Source organism: Salvia hispanica, chromosome 6, assembly GCF_029641045.1.
Source record: "Salvia hispanica isolate PSC_SH4W2 chromosome 6, Shi_PSC_v1, whole genome shotgun sequence".
Classification (NCBI taxonomy): domain Eukaryota; kingdom Viridiplantae; phylum Streptophyta; class Magnoliopsida; order Lamiales; family Lamiaceae; genus Salvia; species Salvia hispanica.
The window spans coordinates 496,970-517,401 of NC_142697.1; the positions used below are offsets into that span (position 1 = coordinate 496,970).

The 20,432-nt window shown below is 35.4% G+C and overlaps 2 protein-coding genes and 1 pseudogene across 2 annotated transcripts; 1 reads left to right on the forward strand and 2 right to left on the reverse strand.

Moving 5' to 3' along the window:
* Positions 1-1,232: 1,232 nt before the first annotated feature.
* On the forward strand, positions 1,233-4,831 carry LOC125207543 (tyrosine-sulfated glycopeptide receptor 1 pseudogene; annotated as a pseudogene).
* A 1,846-nt stretch (positions 4,832-6,677) lies between these two features.
* LOC125208580 (small polypeptide DEVIL 22-like) lies at positions 6,678-7,415 on the reverse strand. The gene has a single exon (XM_048108225.2). The coding sequence runs from the start codon at positions 7,343-7,345 to the stop codon at positions 7,196-7,198; it is 150 nt and encodes a 49-aa protein (XP_047964182.1). The 5' UTR covers positions 7,346-7,415; the 3' UTR covers positions 6,678-7,195.
* A 2,698-nt stretch (positions 7,416-10,113) lies between these two features.
* Positions 10,114-14,193, reverse strand: LOC125208168 (15-cis-phytoene desaturase, chloroplastic/chromoplastic-like). Its single transcript, XM_048107745.2, has 15 exons — positions 14,034-14,193; positions 13,122-13,380; positions 12,900-13,032; positions 12,725-12,813; positions 12,589-12,646; positions 12,285-12,440; positions 12,056-12,204; positions 11,826-11,945; positions 11,488-11,701; positions 11,308-11,410; positions 11,166-11,213; positions 10,999-11,044; positions 10,688-10,875; positions 10,445-10,607; positions 10,114-10,327 (listed from the first exon to the last, which is right to left on the reverse strand). Exons 2-15 carry the CDS (start codon positions 13,317-13,319, stop codon positions 10,268-10,270), a joined length of 1,725 nt encoding a protein of 574 aa, XP_047963702.1. The 5' UTR covers positions 13,320-13,380; positions 14,034-14,193; the 3' UTR covers positions 10,114-10,267.
* Positions 14,194-20,432: the final 6,239 nt, after the last annotated feature.

The window sequence follows — 20,432 nt, forward strand, 5'->3', positions numbered from 1 at the left end:
CCAATATATTATAATAGTAACACAAGAATCTAATTCCCAAATAATTATATACTGGAAAAAATATTTAAAAAATTGATATTGCGTTCCAAGACCCATCCACTTTTCTTTAAAAAATAATGGTAAGTTTGACAGCAAACTGGAGTATATATATGAGCTATATATATGGAGTACATGATAACTCTTTTTTACTAAAAGATGCTAAAGTCATACCCACTAAAATATATCCTTGTATTGCAAAATTGCAAGTGGCAGATGTAATAGTTTTATCCACCAAAGTATGTAAAAACATGTTCAAGAATGGTGACTCTTGATTGATTTATATGTACACTATACCAAAAATAGCATACTAAAAATGATCTATTCGACTACTTTCTCAATTCATATTTACCAAATATTATCATTAAAAATTGATACCCTAGCTAGGTCTAATAAATCAATTCACCTTATAAACAAGAAATTAATATAAAGATTCAAGTAAATTTATTATATACACAGATAATATTACTTGGAGCATCTGTGGAATGGGGGTTTTGACCTCAACCACGTAGAATACACGCTTTCTCTAATTTACAAATAACAAATAATAGAAAAAACTTATAAACATATTCCTAATAAGTACTCCCTCCGTTCCACAGTAATAGAGGCGTTTCGTTTTGAGCTCTCGTTTTGAAAAAATGATACTCCCTCCGTCCCAGATAATTTGGGACACTTTGACCCGACATGAGTTTTAAGAAATCTAATAGAAAGTGAGTTGAAAAAGTTGGTGGGACGTGAATCCTACTTTTAAAGTATTAGTTTTATAATAAAATGTGAGTATGAATTAGTTAGTGGAAAATGAGGTCCTCTACCAAAAATGGTAAAAGTGAAGTGGGACAAATTATGTAGGACGGCCCGAAATGGAATACTGGATCGAATTATCTGGGACGGAGGGAGTAATAAATAGTTAAAGTGGAGAAAGAGTAAAGTAAGAGAGAATAATATAGTGAAAAATCTTATCTACAATATTCTCTCTTACTTTACTCTTTCTCCACTTTAATTATTTATTATTATTTTTTTAAAATGAGTGCTCTAAACGAAACGTCTCTGTTACTATGGAACGGAGGGAGTAATAATTTATGGTGAGTCGTAATAAAGAAAGTCCACCAGCCAGCCGTCCCAAAAGTAAACGCTTTATAATAATTTAGAGCAAAACTTTATAATATTGAGCCATGTCAACATCACCCCACTTTCTCTCTTCCTCTCTCTTCTCTATCCATGGACAATGCTGTATGTATCCCTTTGGATCAAGAAAAGTGGTGGACTAATCCCACATATCATCACCCTCTTCTTATGTTCATCCTCTTCTCATTCATTCCCATAATGATCAAACTCCAATATTAATCTCATCATCCAATCCAATCCAATCCAATTCAATCCACCACCTCTTGTCACACCAGCCATGCTCTTTGCATTCCCCAAGCTCCGCCGCACATTGCCGCCCGTCCTCGTCCTCGTCCTCGTCCTCATCCTCGTCCTCGCCCTCGTATCCACCTCCCACGCAGCCGACTGCGACGCCCTCGCCTACTTCAATCTCACCATCACAGCCTCTCCCCCCCTCAGTTGGTCCATCTCCGATGACTGCTGCACATGGGAGGGCATTGGCTGCGACGCCTCCGGCCGCGTGATCACTCTCCGCCTCCCGTCTCGCCGCCTCTCCGGGACAATCTCCCCTTATATAACCAACCTCACCTCCCTAACTCACCTCAGCCTCTCCCACAACTCCCTCTCCGGCCCTCTCCCGGACGGATTCTTCGCCTCGTTGGCTCGCCTACGTGTCGTTGATCTGAGCTGGAACCGCCTCACCGGGGAGCTCGACAGACTTCCAGCTCAGATCAACACATTCAATCTGTCAAGCAATCATTTTCATGGAACATTGCAGCTTTCCTTCTTCCAGCCTGCTCCGGACATGGACTACTTCGACATCAGCAATAACAGCTTCACCGGAACAATCCCGGCCTTCATCTGTGGCTTCGCTCCCTCGATCACGCGCCTCGACTTCACCAACAACGACATGACAGGCCCGATCGGTCCGGGATTCGGGCAGTGCAAGAATCTTCTTAGCCTGAGAGGAGGATTCAACCTCCTCTCAGGTCAGATTCCCGGAGATATTTATGATCTCCGGGAACTGCAAGAATTGTCCTTTCCTGGCAACCAGCTCTCAGGACCAATCGATCAGAGGATTCTCAATCTTAACCACCTTAAAGTCCTCGCCTTGTACGGCAACGGCTTCACCGGACCCATCCCGCGTGACATCGGAAAACTGTCCGAATTGGAAGAGCTGCACCTCCACATAAACAGCTTCACTGGCACGATCCCACCCTCTCTAACAAACTGCACATCCATCAAAACCTTGAATTTGCGGGTGAATCACCTCGAAGGCGAGCTTTCCTCGTTCGACTTCTCGAGCTTCACCCGCCTCCGATCAGTTGATCTCGGCAACAACAACTTCAGTGGCACCTTACCAACAACCCTTTTCTCTTGCAAGATGCTCACCGCAATCCGCCTCGCCACGAACAAGCTCACCGGAGAGATACCGCCTGAGATAGCGTCTCTGCAGTCGCTCTCGTTCCTATCTCTCTCCAACAACACCTTAACAAACATGACAACTGCAATGAAGATTCTCACCGGGTGCAAGAATCTCACCACATTGACCCTCTCAAAGAACTTCTATAATGAAGCAATGCCGGGGGACGAGGCCCTGATCGCTCCCGGGGCGTTTCAACAACTCCAAATCCTGGCTCTTGGGGGCTGCTGGTTCACCGGCCCTGTCCCCTTGTGGCTCAAGGGGCTGGTTAAACTCGAGGTTCTCGACTTGTCTTTCAATAACTTCACGGGCCCTGTTCCCGGTTGGTTCGGGACATTCCCGAACCTTTTCTACTTAGATTTGTCGCATAATATGTTAACAGGATACTTCCCGATGGAGCTTACTCGAATGCAGCGGCTAGCATCAAAGCAGAACCCCGACCAAGTCGACACCACGAGCTTAGAGCTGCCTGTGTTCGTGAGGCCGGACAACGCCTCCAACCTGCAATATAGTCAGCTCTCGAACCTTCCAACAGCATTGTATCTTGATTATAACAACATCAGTGGCACCATCCCGGTTGAGATTGGTCAGTTGAAGTTCATCATAGCCCTTGATCTTAGCTACAACAACTTCTCCGGCAAAATTCCTGATACAATATCAGGTCTCACTAACTTGGAGAAGCTGGACTTGTCTGGAAATCACCTCTCCGGCGAAATCCCGCCATCGCTGCAGAATCTCCATTTCCTGTCGTTTTTCAGTGTTGCACACAATGATCTTGAAGGAGCAATACCTACCGGAGGCCAGTTTGACACGTTCCCGAACACAAGCTTTGAGGGGAATCTAAGGCTGTGTGGGCGTGTCCTCCAGCGGCCGTGCACTAACAACGAGTCGGGCAGCACGGTACCCTCAGAGGAAAGGAGAGGGAATAGGAAGAAAACTATCATACTGACACTTGTGATCTCTTCAAGTATCTTCACCATGATTCTACTTCTTTATTGCATCTTTTCAAAGAGGAGAGTCCTACAAGTAGGCAATGGTGATGAGAAGGATCTCGACACGATGTCCTTCAACTCCTCGGGGGTGTTCCCCGAGGTAGCAAGGGACACCAGCCTTGTTATACTGTTCAGGAATGACAATAGCAGAGTGGAGGATCTCACGATACTCGATATACTGAAGGCCACGGACAACTTCAACCAGTCGAATATCATTGGCTGTGGGGGTTTCGGGTTGGTGTACAAAGCAACTCTTGCCAACGGCACAAAGCTTGCGATCAAGAAGCTCTCGGGAGACATGGGGTTGATGGATAAGGAATTCAAAGCAGAAGTGGAAGCCTTATCCACAGCCCAACACAAGAACTTAGTCACTCTGCAGGGTTACTGCGTGCACGACGGCTTCAGGCTGCTGATATACTCTTACATGGAGAACGGGAGCGTCGACTACTGGCTGCACGAGAAGCCCGATGGAGCATCTCAGCTTAGCTGGCCAATTCGTCTCAAGATTGCTCAAGGCACGAGCTGTGGGGTGGCTTACATGCACCAAATATGTGAACCGCACATCGTGCACCGTGACCTCAAGTCCAGTAACATCCTCCTCGATCAAAACTTTGTACCACATGTAGCTGATTTCGGGCTAGCAAGGTTGATTCTTCCGTATCGCACTCATGTCACCACGGAGCTGGTTGGCACCCTCGGCTACATTCCACCCGAATACAGCCAGTCGTGGATAGCGACCTTTAGAGGGGATGTCTATAGCTTTGGAGTCGTAATGCTCGAGCTGCTAACTGGGAAGAGACCTGTTGAGCTGTTCAAGTCAAAGATGTCTAGAGAATTAGTTGTCTGGGTGCATCAAATGAGGAGCGAGGGAAGGCAAGAGGAAATCTTCGACCCTCTCCTAAGAGGGAAAGGCTTTGAGGAAGAGATGCTGCAAGTGCTTGATGTTGCTTGTATGTGTGTCAACCACAATCCGTTCAAGAGGCCGACTATAAAAGAAATCGTTGATTGGCTGAAAGATGTAGGATCCAACAGACAGACTGCATAAGGTGAAGAACTCGTAAATACAGAACTATGAGTTTGCTGTCAATGCCAACATAAATCCAAAAAGTCATGCTCATAGAAAATTTTCCTCCATTCATAAGCAGATTTTGATGTAATGTAAGTATTTTCATGTTGTAAATAGATAAATTTTGCATCCATGAAAAGTCATGTATTGAACAATTTGATAGGTAGAGCTAAATGTAGTTTCTTTTACATGAACAAATGAAAGTAATAATTCTCTTGCAAAACAAGATTTTCAGTTAAGCTTTCACCAGAAAATGAAATATAGGCTTAGTTATGAAGAATGGAAATGTCTTTGTGGCCATTAAGGCAAAAAATCACCGCACTTTGTCAGATAAATCATTGTTTTATCGGCATTTCTTTTTTAAGTCGGGTAGAATCAAATCAATTCAACAGAATCAAATCCCACTAAGGATAATGGCCACAGAGTTTAAAGTGGTGTACTGTGTTGTGATTGATAAAGACTTCATAGTTAACACTAGTCTCCTTTTCTATATTAACCCAATATGAAGGAACAAAATGAGGAAAACTTTACACATAATTCATCACCTTCAAAGTTGAAACTCCCACAACCTTTTTACCAGCATATTCCTAAACTCAAAGGGCATCTAACTAACACATCTTGAGATAATAATGGTGTGATCCATATGATCAAACTAGAGCTAATCTACATTCAACTTATTGTTGCAAGCTTCTCACCAGTTTTAGTGAAGGAAGTCACAATTAATAAAGCAGAAATAATGCATCTAAGTAGAGATAATCCCAGTAACTTATTCACTACTGAAATTTTTCCTAGTGCACCATAATAAATAAGTTCATTTATCAACAAGAATCCATGATTTTAAAGGATAAAAAGTAGTACTACTATGTTTTTTTTCTATAAACATGTAAACACCCTCCAAAAAGACAGAAATTGATTTTTTCTTAAATCAATGCTTGCTAGGCTGAAAATGTAAAGAAAAAGAAAACTTATTTTATTCTGTTTTCCTTGAAACTTAGGGGAGGTGAATCTCCAGTTATATATTACTAGAAAAACTTTAGCTCTAGTTTCTCGTTTAGGCATTTTCACAAGCAGGTTGAGTTGATGGAAGAAGTGAAGAATAGCAGCAAATATCACGGAGTAAAAAGGGAAGGGAAAGCGGAGCAATACCCTCGAATCTTAGCAGTAAGATTAAATCCATTGCTTCCAAAAGATGGAGGGAAAATACGCAATTTCAGCTATGGCATGAACAAGCTTGATATTTACTGATGTCTGAAGATATCAACTATTGAAAGCGTTTTTATTTGGAGAAATAACTTCTATAGGCCCAATTTATTTTTTGTGAGTATAGGCCCAATGAAAAGATATCAATTTTCCCAAGAAATTAAGTAGTAGTATTGACTCTTGATTTTTTTATTCTCTTTTTCTAAAAATACTTTATTCATTTATTCTCTTGAAAGCGGAGCAATACCCTCGAATCTTAGCAGTAAGATTAAATCCATTGCTTCCAAAAGATGGAGGGAAAATACGCAATTTCAGCTATGGCATGAACAAGCTTGATATTTACTGATGTCTGAAGATATCAACTATTGAAAGCGTTTTTATTTGGAGAAATAACTTCTATAGGCCCAATTTATTTTTTGTGAGTATAGGCCCAATGAAAAGATATCAATTTTCCCAAGAAATTAAGTAGTAGTATTGACTCTTGATTTTTTTATTCTCTTTTTCTAAAAATACTTTATTCATTTATTCTCTTGAAAGCGGAGCAATACCCTCGAATCTTAGCAGTAAGATTAAATCCATTGCTTCCAAAAGATGGAGGGAAAATACGCAATTTCAGCTATGGCATGAACAAGCTTGATATTTACTGATGTCTGAAGATATCAACTATTGAAAGCGTTTTTATTTGGAGAAATAACTTCTATAGGCCCAATTTATTTTTTGTGAGTATAGGCCCAATGAAAAGATATCAATTTTCCCAAGAAATTAAGTAGTAGTATTGACTCTTGATTTTTTTATTCTCTTTTTCTAAAAATACTTTATTCATTTATTGAAATATATAAAGACATGCATTAAATCATTTCTCTTTTAAAATACAGTTTCTTTTTTATTCTTATTAATAAAACTCAAAACATGTGTCAAACATAAATATGTTACATAACTAGCTACACCTTCCACTTTATTTCATACATATATATGATCTCATACAATATCAGCACTCCATTTTGCATGCCAAATCATCCATTCCCCTTCAATTTCTGCATCATTAGTTCTCCAAGAAGCCCAAATTGCTGTAAAAACTTGCTAATTTCCTCTCCATTTTTCCCAAAAAAACCTCAAATGGGATTCCCCCATTTAGGTAAAAAAAATTATGGGATTTTCCTAAGGAGAGTAAATTTGCAAAATAAAACAAAAAAGAAGAATAAGAAGAAGATGATGGTGAAACAATTTGGGCTTCTTCTAGTCTTGCTAATAAGCTATTTTGTTGGGATTTGAAGAAGTGACACAATATAGGTAGGATTTGATCATATTTTGGAGAGATAGATAGATATATAGAGAGAGAAAGAAAAGAGGGTTTTTGTTTGTTTATTTATTTGGTTATTCATCGCCTTGAATGTACCAACATAGAAGCATGGTGGCGCAGCGGCGGAGAATGTAAATTCTTGCTCTTTGTTTCTTCACTAAAGAAGCACACTTTCTTGTGAAGCTCTTTGAAGAGGAAATTCTCTTGAATTGCACTTCAGCCATTTTTCTTCAAGTTTTTTGTTTTTGTTTTTTTTGGGGGGTGAGGAGAGATTTAGAACTGGGAATTAACGTGAAATTTTTTTCAATATTTGGGGAAAAAAAGCTCACAAGAATTGTGAAGCTGGACCCTTGAGGGAAAATGGCAAAAGGGTTGTGATATTTATATGAGCAAGAAGTTGACTTGTTGTTGGATGGTAGGGATGTACGTGGACAGGTTCGAAATTTGATGGATCTGCATGGGAATTTGGCATGATTTGAATAAATAAATTTAATATATTTTCATTATTCCAAGATTATGTGAATTTATGTCCTGATCTTGGCTATACTGTTGATTGTAAAGACAATTTGTATGGGTTTATATATCAAATATATTTTTCTTAATTAAGTTTTATTGATTGGTTTGTAAAAATTGGTGTTTTGCCTAACAACTCGGAATGGTGGTCTGGCAAATGAATCAACTATAACCAACGAATACGTTTGGGAGCCGACTTGAGTGGTGGTCTGACAAAGAACTAAATGTGACCAAGTGAACTCAAAGTGGTGCCCTGACAAAGAACTAGTCGGGATCAAGGAGAATGTTGGCCTTAAAGGAGGTCAATTGTTATGATCCGGTTGTGATGGAACTGATATGGGTTTATACACCGAATAGGCTCTAGTATATAGTTTCTTCTATAAATACTAGTATTACAGTTTTTAGTCGATTCAGAATATTATTAAAAGCTTTTGCACAATAATTTAGACAATATTCGAATAATTTGATCCGGGAAAACAAATAAAAATTCCTTCGTGCAGCGATGGTCACAAGAAACCTCATTTTAACATAAAAAGAATTTTGAAAATATACTGAAAATTTCACAATTTAATTTATCAATTAAACTAAACTAGAATAGAATATGGAGTAAAGAAATAGCGGTGAATTGGAATTGAAGAGATGGTTGGAATAATGAGGGGTGTTGGGTTAGAAAAGTGGTAAAGTTTGTATTGAAAATGGAGAGTTGTTTAAATGAAGACAAAGCAAGAAGGCGTGATTATGGGAATAGTGTATGGGGCAGCCGACAAGTTAAATGGCCTACGCTGGCACAGATTTTTGTGGGTTAATTTTTAATAAATTATAGCTTCATATTTTATTTTATTTTTTGCAATTTTCCCTAAATTATATTTGCTCATATCATGATTAAATTAGCATCATTAACTAGAATCACTAGTTTGTAACTAAAATATAGAGATGGAGACCATAATCTTAAGATAGTACAGGTAATCATGATCATACTTTTTTATTTTAAATTAAAATATTAGTATTAGTTTTTACTGACTATTATGATAGTATTACAAAAAAAATCCAATTATTGTAAAACGAACAGACTATTATGGATTTTTTTACCGTAATTCATAACTTAATTAAGGTAGGAAATGAACAAGGTGCTGTAAATATAAATGGATTTTATTGGAGTGTTTACTTTGAATCTTCCTTTATCGAAATCTAACAAAATTGCAGCATGAAACAACTCAAAGTTACACATAATCCGAGTAGGAAAGTAGGTGAGGTGAATTTAGCCAATGCTTAAATGACAGTACTATTGACAAAATTTTGGTGGCAATTGAAGTATTAATTACACAATCAATGTACCTTTGTTAAACAAATTCTCGTTCCTTATCCTACTTGAAGTATTAAGTAAGCAGTCAATCTACATTTGTTGAACAATTCTCATTCCTTAAGAGGTAAATTGTAGTAGTGATCTCATAACGTAAGAGCATCCACAATGGATGCCCGATCTCACGCTCGATCGGTCGAGATCAGGCATCCATTGCAAGTCTCGGGCATGCCCGAGGACGACCGAGAGTTCGGTCGCGCCCCATCTCTCGCCCGATCCATCGGGCGTGAGATCGGGCGCCCATTGCAGGCCGATGCCTGAGCCCGAGCCCGATCATTTTCCTTTTTTTAATTTTTTTTTAAATTATTTAAATCCTAATTAAACCACTACAAATACTCCATTTTTCTTCACTTTTCACACACCAAATCTTTTACTTTCTCTTCTCTATTCTCTTAATATCCACACTTTCAATAATGGATCCGAGTCAATTAAATTAAGTAATGAAGTTTCACTTTTAAATTAAGTAATGTAGTTTTTTTTTTTTCATTTGTGGTGTTTAATGGAGTATAATATATTTTGGTATTTTAGTTTAATTAAAAACAAAATTAAAAACAATGATTTAAAATTGAAATGAAAAGTGGATAAGAGATAGGACATCCACTAGGGCTCCACCATTGCAGAAAGATAGTGCATGCTGATGTGGCAACCACTAGAACTCTCATTGGGGCTTTCACTAGGGCATCCATCGTGGATGCTCTAAGTTTAAGAAAATCACAAAAAGCCATAGTAGAAATTGACGCCTTCTTAAAGAGTACGAGGGCATGAAATCGTACACTCATTAATTTGGAGGAACATTCCTTTTACTATAAAAAAGTATCAAGATCTCCTTTTGTGATGCAATGTACCTTAATCTTGAGAGTTGAGTAGTTTGTGTTGGCACAAAGCAACCACCTTAATCTTTTCAATAAAATAGATATTAAGGCTACATCTTCTTTTCCCCATCATTTGACTTTATAAACTTTTAATTTTCATTTGAAAATTTTCATATTGTTAAAAGTATCCAAATGTAAAATAACTGAAACCGGTCAGAGTCACATACATCCCTTCTTCAATTTCCTAAAAATTAATCATTTAAATGGAAATTTACAATTTATCTAGATTTATGATTAAATAAAGAGATACTACTATAAGTTGCTGATTTTCAACTCAATCAATCATCAAAAACCAGTTAAAGAAGCTGGAACAATGTATTATCCTCTATTTCTACACTTTTTAAAAATGTTTCTTACAACATTTAATTTCTTCTTTTTCTTTTTTTAATCAAGAATCTAGCTTAGACTAAGCTTGCCTCTGCCACCATTTTCTGCGCTCTCTCAGACAGCAATTCACAATCCTGTGAAAATAGCCAAAAATAGAAAAATCGATGCAAGAAATCAAAATCTTGAAATTCTTAGCTCAAATGTGTAAGAACTGTTCAATCAAAAACATGAACTGCAGTTGAAGAAATCACCTTTACAATTGACTGAGCACAAAGCTTTCCTGATAGGACAGCACCTTCCATCGAAGCCAAGTATTTCTGCTTCGTGTAGTCACCGGCTAGATAGAACCCTTCAATCGGAGATTTTTGCAGGGGACGACAAGGCTCCGTGCCAGGTACAGTTTTATACACGGACCTAAGAAAGAAATTCGGTTGGAATTTTTACGTACGTGATCAAACAACTTACTGCTATAAGTCGAGATTCATTTTTCTTACCGTGGAGTTTTGACAACGTGGTACTTCAAGATTTTCGCTTTGCTCTGATCAGCAGAGATCTCGTCGGGGAACAGCTTCGCGAGTTCCTTCATTGTGGCCTCGATGATGTCCTCATCGCTGTGGGAGATCCATTCTTCTGCGGGGGCAAAAACCAGCTCCAACATGGATTTATTCGGGTCGTAATATTCCTGAAGATTTTTTTTAAACAATTCAGAAAATTTTAGTGATAATTTTTTACGGCATCAAGAACAATGGAGCTGCCTTAGTTTGGCAAGAAATTCGAAGAGGGGCGTGATTATGGTATGATTTACCTTACAAGCTACGGACATGTCAGCATAGACACTGAGGAGCGGACTCCTGCAGGGGGAAATGCGAACGAAGAAGCTCAACAGAGGTTTTGTGAGGAAATACAAACAGATTTTAACTATGGCACATGGAATCATAAAATACAACGATGAAACAGAATAACGCTGAAAACCTGCTGAAGAGTAGATGATCATATGTGTTCTTCAGTTTCCGGTCGAACCTGAATGAAATCAATTTGTGTCAATTTTTCATAATCAGTCACATTTAAAGAAAGTAATAGCCAAATAATGTGGAAGAAGATATAAAAAACTCACCATATGTGAACATTTATAACTGGAACTCCGACTAATTTATCCAACTTTTTGAAGTATGGGATATCTCTCCACTCATCGGGCAGAAGAAGCTTCAGGATATCAACTGAGAAAACAATGATGAATCAAAAGATATTCAAAAGAGATCCGACTTAAGCTACATGAGAATAGTGAAGACTCTACCTGGCGTTGCAAAGACGTATGCATCTCCTTTAATCACATCTCCATTAGTCAGAATGAAGCTTTTGACAGTCCCGTCTTCATTTAAATCGATCTTTTGTATTCTTGAGTTCAGACGGACTTCGCCTCCCAGCGATTGAATATGTTCGGCAATAGGCTTGCAAAGTCTTTCTGGTGGATTACCATCCAGAAAAGCCATCTTTGAGCCGTTCTTCTCCTGTTGTTTTCACAAAAATGAATAAATACCGAATTCATAAGTAGTAGTAAATTATTGTGAACATAAATACAGAATCATCAAAGCATTCGAGTTCATCTCACTTCAAGCTAAATCCAAAATCTACCTGTAGAAATCTGTTCAATGCAATCAAAATACACTGCATCGAAAGCTCATCGGGGTTAATGAAGTTCAATGCCTTCGACATGGCAATGAACACTTCATCGGTTATCCTCTCCGGTACGCCCTGAGACAGATTAGGATAATGAGTCGCTAACAGTAAAAACTGATTATGTTCCACGAATCACTCTAATAATGGAAAAATTGCGTCCCTTGACAAAGAAAAGAAGCACGCACTTGCTTTTTCATCCAGTCTGTAACGGTTATTCCATCTTGCGCCTCAACATAAGATTGTCCCCCGGCTATAGCTGGTAAAAGCCCAATGGCAAACTTGATTTTCTCCTCCCATGTAAGCATTTCATTGTTCTTCAAGATTGCCAAAATACCTACAGATGAGGCAAGGCAACGACTTTCAATGGAGAACTATATAAGCATTGTTCTCTTAAAAAGCACTTTTTTAGCTCACCATTGAATGGTGCAGGTAAGATTTCGGGAAAATCAAATCTGCTGAACTCTCCTGGCTTATTAGGCATCGCGAATATCATAGAGTGTTCTTTCCATTGCAACCGATCATTAATACCGAGCTCACCAAACAAGTTCTGTATATTTGGGTACGCCCCAACTAATACAAAAACGAACATCAATAGAAGAGTCATATAGTGCATATGATTTCGAGAAATGATTTTAGGCAGTTTAAATAAAAAGAAGTACAATACAATTACAGTTGCCATCACTGAATTTCAGAATTTGAGAAGAGATATTGAACTTACAGAATATGTGAAGACCAGTCTCGTACCAATCTCCGTCCTCATCTTTCCAGGCAGCCACCTGGGTTAAAAGAAGAACGATAAATCACTAGGCAAAATTCAAAAAAGAAGAAACAATGAGCAAGAACTGAATGCCAACCTTTCCACCGAGAACATCCCTCGCTTCCAACAATATTGGCTTATGGCCGGCATCTGCCAAGTACTTTGCAGTTGACAAACCAGCCAGACCTATACGAATCCAACAGTACACATTTAAGCCAACAACAATAGCTTTGCAAGATTCAAGCTAAAATATAAACAGTCGATATTCTTACCTGAACCGGCAATCACAATTTCCAACGGCTTGCTTGGACGAGGAGATGTGCGAAACGTTGAGGATAAACGAGCAGCATCTAAAAAGTTAACTGTATTTTCGAGCTCCGGTCTCGGATAATCAATGCAAACAACCTATTTAACAAATATAAGCATCAGATCAAACACTCATCTACTCAAAGCTAATTGAAGATTTAAACATTTAAGCCATTCATTCAGCATACTTTCAAAGGATGCACGTTCCTGTTAGATCTCTTTGAAAAAGCATGTGTAGTTGGCATCCTCAGCTTGTGGCCCATGGCATCACTAACTGCAAAGGATATGCTGTTCCCAATGGAGCTGCCGTGCTGTGGGCTCAAGACAGTGCACATGTTACACTGCCTGCTCAAGTTGACCGCAGAAACATGTCCGAATTGTGACATCTTTCGAATCAAAGATTCTTTGATTCCCTTCTGTCTAATTTCAATCACAACTCAACAGCAACTGCAATTTGTCAAAAAATTTAGGGAATTTCTCATGTTGAGTAAGCATACATTATCCATATCAAGAAAGCCAGACTTTTTATAAATATGAAATCATCAGAAATACAAAGACACTTTCCTATACTAGAATGGAATCAAATATTCCCTTCTGACTAATTTCAACTGCAACTTTTTACAAAAAATTATGGCATTTCTCATGTTGAGTAAACATCCATTGTCCATATCAAGAAATCCACATTTCAATACATATGTAAACATAAATAAATAAATAAAATCTTTGCTAAACTAGAATGGTTACCTTAAAAATCTCAAACATCATTCTTAAGCAACAAAGAAATCCAAACAAATTCTAACAATTGAAAAGATGTAACAAAAACACATTTTCCTTAAATAATTTGCCCACAACACAGAATTGTAGGTAGATGAATCACAAACAGCACCAGGCTAAAACGAACTCAACAAAAAAAGGCATCAGTTTAGCAAATAAAGGGCAACCTCAATAATTGCTAATTTCACCTCTAATTTGATTGAAATTGAGAAGGGGCAGTTTCGAAAAACCAAACTCAAGCAAAAAGATAGAATTTTGAATCACAATAAAACCCAATTCTTCAACAAATCAATCCAAAGAGAGAGGAAAAAAAAGAAAGATGTTACCTTTGGGCAAGTAAGAATTGGGAGGTGGAGAATCTTGGTGAATTGAGTTGTGATGGTTTATTTGAAGAAACAGAGGTAAGTTGAAATTGCAGAAGGTTTGATAGTGCTGAGTTGTGGCATCATTGGAGCCAAGATGAGTAGGATTATATGCAGAAATGAATATAAAGAATTTAATAAAATTAATGGTGATGACATAGGTTTGGCTGTTATATGAGAATTGGTTAGTTTTTTTGGATTCTTTTGCGTTTAGTAAATTGTTGCAATTGCATCGAATATACCATCATCCAATTCCCTCTCCCTGTTTTCTCATGTCATTGATTTGGCACGGATTCAAGCAAATTCAACTACTATCTCTCTCGATATATGTCTCACCTCAATTCGGCTTAAATTCAACAAATTTATACTCCTTTCTAAAATAAATAATAATTTAAAATTTTTAAAGATAGGCTACAATGTAGTAGTATTAAATACTCCATTTAACTTTAAAATATGTTTGTAGATAAATATGTTTTTAAAGAGTTGACTAGTGATAAAAAAAAGACTTTAAAATATGTTTGTAGATAAATATTAAAGTTTTTGGAGTAGGTAAGCTTTAAGTTTATACAAATTAAAACTATTAATTATGTTCTATTTCTAACTATACAAATTTTTTTGAATTTTATATTTTTGGGAGATATCCTCACAGCACTAGTGGGCTGAGCTGACAAATATTTACTTCTAAAGGGGCTTTTGTAAATAGTACTGCTAGGCATAGCCCAAAAGTTGGCCCATATTGAAATATGATTTCACCTACGCATTTTGATCCCAAAATTGAGCATTTAAATGGGCCTCGAGTAAAAAATACTGTACTACTAAGTAATACAACAAGTCAACAAAAATAATATGGCCTCAAACAATGCACCACGTGATTCTCGAACCATCATGTCGAATCAAAATCGGACCGGTGGTCAATGGTTTAGAAACCGTGACCACGGTCGAATTAAAATTGAAATCATAATCGAATTAGATGCGGTTTAGTTATAATTTAAATTTTGGATGTCGTTTTGAATAGTGCCGCAGTTCTGAGTCAAACTGAAATTGAAATAAGATGATTTAATTACCAGACGAAGAAACAACTCCGAACCGACGACTTTTATACTAGCAACGTGATAATATATGATTTAAATATGTTGTGTTTCTTTCACATTTATCGTAAGACTTGATAATGTGGAACACTATCCCAATTTTTGAAGCAAAAATAATTGTTATCTTTGAAATTTTCCAATCAAAATTCAAAACAATGGCTTGAACTTCTTTTTTCCTTTTTCATTACATAGACATAGAGAGAGGGAGAGCTCCACCGACAGGAACAACCGACTTGATCGTTAGTCTGACTCAGACATTCACCACTTCTGTACCAAACTACCACTCTATTTTGTCTTAATTGCAAATATACCACATCTAATTTTAAAAACTATATATCATTAATTTCTCTAATCTTTTTTAATAACAAAAGGCGCACATAGTGACATAAATACCACGTGTGATGTAATAAAATAATTGTAATATCAGTGAAGGTGGAGTTTGGCTTTAAGAGAGTTTATAAACATAATTGAAATATAGGTACAATTTGGATATTAATTATTTTTTTTTAAATAAGGCAAATGGTGCTAATCTACATTTTATTGAAGTTGTCAAGATTCAAACTACCCAGTTGATCCAAAAAAAAAACTACCCAGTCGAACAAACTTGAAATGTAATTTTAAGTTTATTATTATTAAAGTAAATCCCAAATTATGATCATGCGTATATTTTAAACAACTTTATATATTACTGAAAAAAATTAGAAATTGACAGCACACCTGCTCCACAATAACTTGATGCCATGTGTGTGGAATGCATACCTCTTATTAATATGAAAATGATATAGAGTTGGACTTTGTGTAGACGGATTCAATTAATCAATTCTACTTGAGTTGCATTTGATTCGATACATATTTCTCACCATGTATCTACCTTTTACCGTTTATAATTTTATAAAATAAGAGAATAAATGTTACTACCTCCGTCAACCAAAATTTGTCTCACTTTGACTCAGCACGGATTTTAAAAAATATAATGAAAAGTGAGTTTAAAAAGTTAGTGGATCGTAAGTCCTACCTCTCTCCATGCATCTACCTTTTGCCATTTATAATTTTATAAAATAAGAGAATAAATGTTACTGTCTCCGTCCACCAAAATTTGTCCTACTTTGATTCGGCACGAGTTTTAAGAAATATAATGGAAAGTGAGTTTAAAAAGTTAGTGGATTGTGGGTCCTACTTTTATATACTTCAGTTTTATAATAAAATGTGAATAAGAATGAGTTAGTTGAAGATATGGCCCACTACCAAAAATAGTAAAAGTGAAATGGGACAAATTTTAGGGGACGAACGAAAATTAAAAAAATGAGACAAATTTTGGTGGACAGACGTAGTACTCTCGTATCTATTCACTATGTTGTAAGGTTGGTGGAGAGAATGCGAAGTGGACATGGCCATAAAGCATATAAGAAGTCGAGAATGATAGGAGTATTTATTTATGTGTATACATAATGTGCCTAGTCTTACTTATGTAAACATTGCTTAGCTGGTTTCAACAAGTTTGGCAATGTCAACTAATTAGGATATGAAATGAAATATAGAAACAATTTAAAGTTATCAAGAACCTAACTTAGTCCTCATAGCCATTGCAATGCTTTCAAAAATCAAAATATCAATGGAATTAACAAATTTGCAGAATAATATCACAAAAAATAAGAAGATACTACTATTAAATAGTTCAAACATTGGTAGTGGACATGACACTAATACATATACCAAAAAAGCACAAAACTTTCTTTAAGGCTATATAGTTTTGGTTAGCAAAGATAAAAAAAAATATTACTCCCTCTGTCCTATTAGAAATGAAACGTTTTCCTGTTTAGGTTGTCCTAATAAAAATGAAACGTTTCCTAAAATAGAAACAACACTCTCTTTACTTTTTCTTCTCTCTTACTTTACTCTCTCTTCATTAACTCACAAAACACCATTGCATAAAATCTTGTGCCAAAAAGCAAATGTTGCATATTTATTGGAACGGAGAGAGTATTTGTCACATAAAGAAAAACATAAAATAACAATCACAAGCAATAGTGGCCTTCCAATCAACAAGATCCACCTCCCACTTAGCTTGATCCCTTCCCTTCAAGGTAAATTGACAATAATTTATAATATGTTATGCATCTACCATTAAAAATAATAAGCTGTCTTTATAGTTGGTTGTGATTGACATCACAATTATAGTATAATGCGACTAAAATTATTTTTAATTTATATGGTTTTGTTGTCTCTCTCAAACTCACCAATAACCATCACACTCAGTTCATTCATTTTGCCCTTGTCTCTATGGCAATTAATGTAATTTCATTTTCGTTAATTAATTGCAAATGATATGGCTTGGCCTATTGAATATTTACTTAATTTTAATACAGTTATATTATGACTGGATCACTAAAACACAAAAACATACTCGTATATACACAAAAAAAAAATGCTTCATATTTTATTCTATTCTCTTTGGGACTTTGATTTTTTTTTTCATGTAAATTATAATTTGATAATTTTGATAATAACTCTTTAGTTAGACTGTCAAACCAATGATAAGATCATAAGATTAACGTAACTAAACATCACTTAAGCTTATAACATATGTATTTATTTATATACATTATAAATAACGGTAATTCATATTGTCAAACTATTAAATCATATATAGATGAAGAAAAAATATAAACACTTTATAATACTTAACCTCGTAGCGAAGTAGGCTGATTTTTGAAGCATATATTTTCCACACAATTTGTGTTTAAAATTTTCCAACAATAAAATTTGTTAATAGTAAGTACTCAATTACATATTCCAATTATATTGTATTTTTTTACTGTAATATCTATTGCTCACATTACGCGATTAACATCACTAATTCAATATAAATTATAATGCATATCTTGATAATAGTAGTATATAAAATTATAAATTATCATAACCCTTAAAGGCTACTACAAGACATACTGTTTTCTTTTTTCCAAACGAAGGCATACTCTTTTCAAGGAAAACGAATATTGTGATAACCAAGATTCAGAGAACCTATTTTTTTGTATAGTATAATTACATATTATAATATTTTTATTTATTTGTCTTGTTTTCTAAGAAAAATAAAGAAACTATTTCTTGAAGAAATCACATATACCTACTATCCATGCCCCATCTCTTAACTAATTTAGTTATGATATGCTGACACATACATAGGTGGGCTCATTTTAATTTTGAGAATTATCATTTCCATTAGACTAAAGTCTTATTGAATAATATTTTGTAATATACTATTGGATTATTGGAATGAAATTGCAAACATTTCCCCCTCTATAACTGGTTTATCTATGTTTAAACAAATTTTGATTTTATTGTCATAATTTAATGTGTGGGCATGGGGTCTAGACAGCTTAATGTTGATATAAAACTCATGTACGTACATTCAAAGCACTTGAGCTTGACCACATATTAAAACCCTAACCATATATCAACAACTCATTTTCTTGACTTCCCAACTCATTTTTTGTACTCATTATTTGAGCGGTGGCTTTAATTTTCTTTTATTTCATAAAAAATTAATACATTCAACCTAATCATTCTTTAAAATCTATATTGGTTCGAAAATAATGTAATGATATATATGTATGTTAATCAAAATGAATTATGCATACATTTAAAGACAAGACATAGCTAGGTGTATGTGATTAGGGTAAGATAGTAATTTAGTTTAATTTGATGATGATAGGAGCCTATAGAAAAGCCGTCAAAAGATTGAAATAATTACTAGAACGTTATTAATTATATCACTATACATTTAATTAATCTCACTAAATTGGACTTTAACTTTTTGTCACTTTTTGTACAATGGACAACGCCTAAAGGAGATTACTCATTACCATCTTTTACTGCAAATTAATACTCTCTATAATAATTATAAGGTTGAATTAATAACCTTAATTACAGTCGTTCTGATACATTGTACGTATCATTTAATTTCGTATTGAATATTTTTGTAAATAATACATTCAAACTGAAGTTGAAATATCCACTATTAAATCGTTAAAATTGGATTATGAATAAATATAATATCTACTTTTACAACCTTGCACTTACTATGGAAAATAAATATTGAAAATGGAAGATTTCGTACTACATTCTTTTATTAAAAAACATTATTACTACAATTTTGCAATAAATAATTTCACAACGTGGAAACCCATTTTTTATTTTATTTATATGAAAAATATGATTGAGTAGATACAGAGAGATTAGCTAGAAAAAATAGCTGCATTAAAGTATGGAAAATGAAATACAACTGGTTTTTGATGTGACTCCACTTTACACATTTATTTATTTTTAGAAAAAATAATAAAATTGATTTCATTCTAAAATTTAGACTCCTTTCCTTAGCAATACTTCCAAATGAAATGAATTAACTATCTTGTTCTATTATTCTACTAATATACATTCCATGATTTTTTCTTCTCATTTATAATTATTATTCCGCGGCATGTCTCATTCGTACTAAGTACTCCCTCCGTCCCAGATAATTCATCTCAGTTTTTCATTTTGGTCCGTTCCACATAATTTGTCCCATTTCACTTTTATCATTTTTGGTAATGAATCTCATATTTCACTAACTTATTCCTACTCACATTTTATTATAAAACTAATATATATAGGTAGGACCCATATTCCACTAACTTTTTCAACCCACTATTCATTACAATTCTTAAAACCCGTGCCCGATCAAAGTGACCCAAATTATCCGGAATGGAGGGAGTATTATTTATTCTGTAAATTCGATTAATATAATGACATACATATGGGATCATTACTCAACATACAATGAAAGAACTATTACTAAAGAATTTATGTAATAAGAGTAAATAAATTTATTGAATGCATAAAACAAAAAAAAATGAAACTTTTTCCAAGTCAAAAAGGATGCCCCTTTATATGAATCCCGTGACTCGCTCCCTCTATAACGGGAAAATTTATTTCAGAAAAGAAACAAAATTCAATTTTTATCTTCCAAAATCCCATCAAAATTTAGCAATTTTATCATGTGGCAACTGTAGTTTATTGAAAGCTACTCCTTCCGTCCCTATTAGGAGTCACTATTTGATCGGGCATGAATTTTAAGAAATGTAAAAAAAAGTTGGTTGAAAAAGTTAGTGGAATGTGAGACCCATTTTATTATATTGGTTTTATAATAAAATGTGAGTGAATTGAGTTAGTGGAACGTGAGACCTATTTACTATTTATGGTAAAAAAGAAGTGTGACTCTTAATTGAGGACGAACCGA

What these genes read in the sequence shown, in the direction of transcription:
- LOC125208580 (XM_048108225.2), bottom strand. Translation starts at nt 7,345, where the DNA reads ATGGCTGAAGTGCAATTCAAGAGAATTTCCTCTTCAAAGAGCTTCACA.
- LOC125208168 (XM_048107745.2), bottom strand. Translation starts at nt 13,319, where the DNA reads ATGTCACAATTCGGACATGTTTCTGCGGTCAACTTGAGCAGGCAGTGT. An exon ending in GGAACGTGCATCCTTTGAAA is followed by an intron (nt 13,033 to 13,121) that starts GTATGCTGAATG and finishes TTTGTTAAATAG; the next exon opens with GTTGTTTGCATTGATTATCC. An exon ending in CATTGAACAGATTTCTACAG is followed by an intron (nt 11,702 to 11,825) that starts GTAGATTTTGGA and finishes TGAAAACAACAG; the next exon opens with GAGAAGAACGGCTCAAAGAT.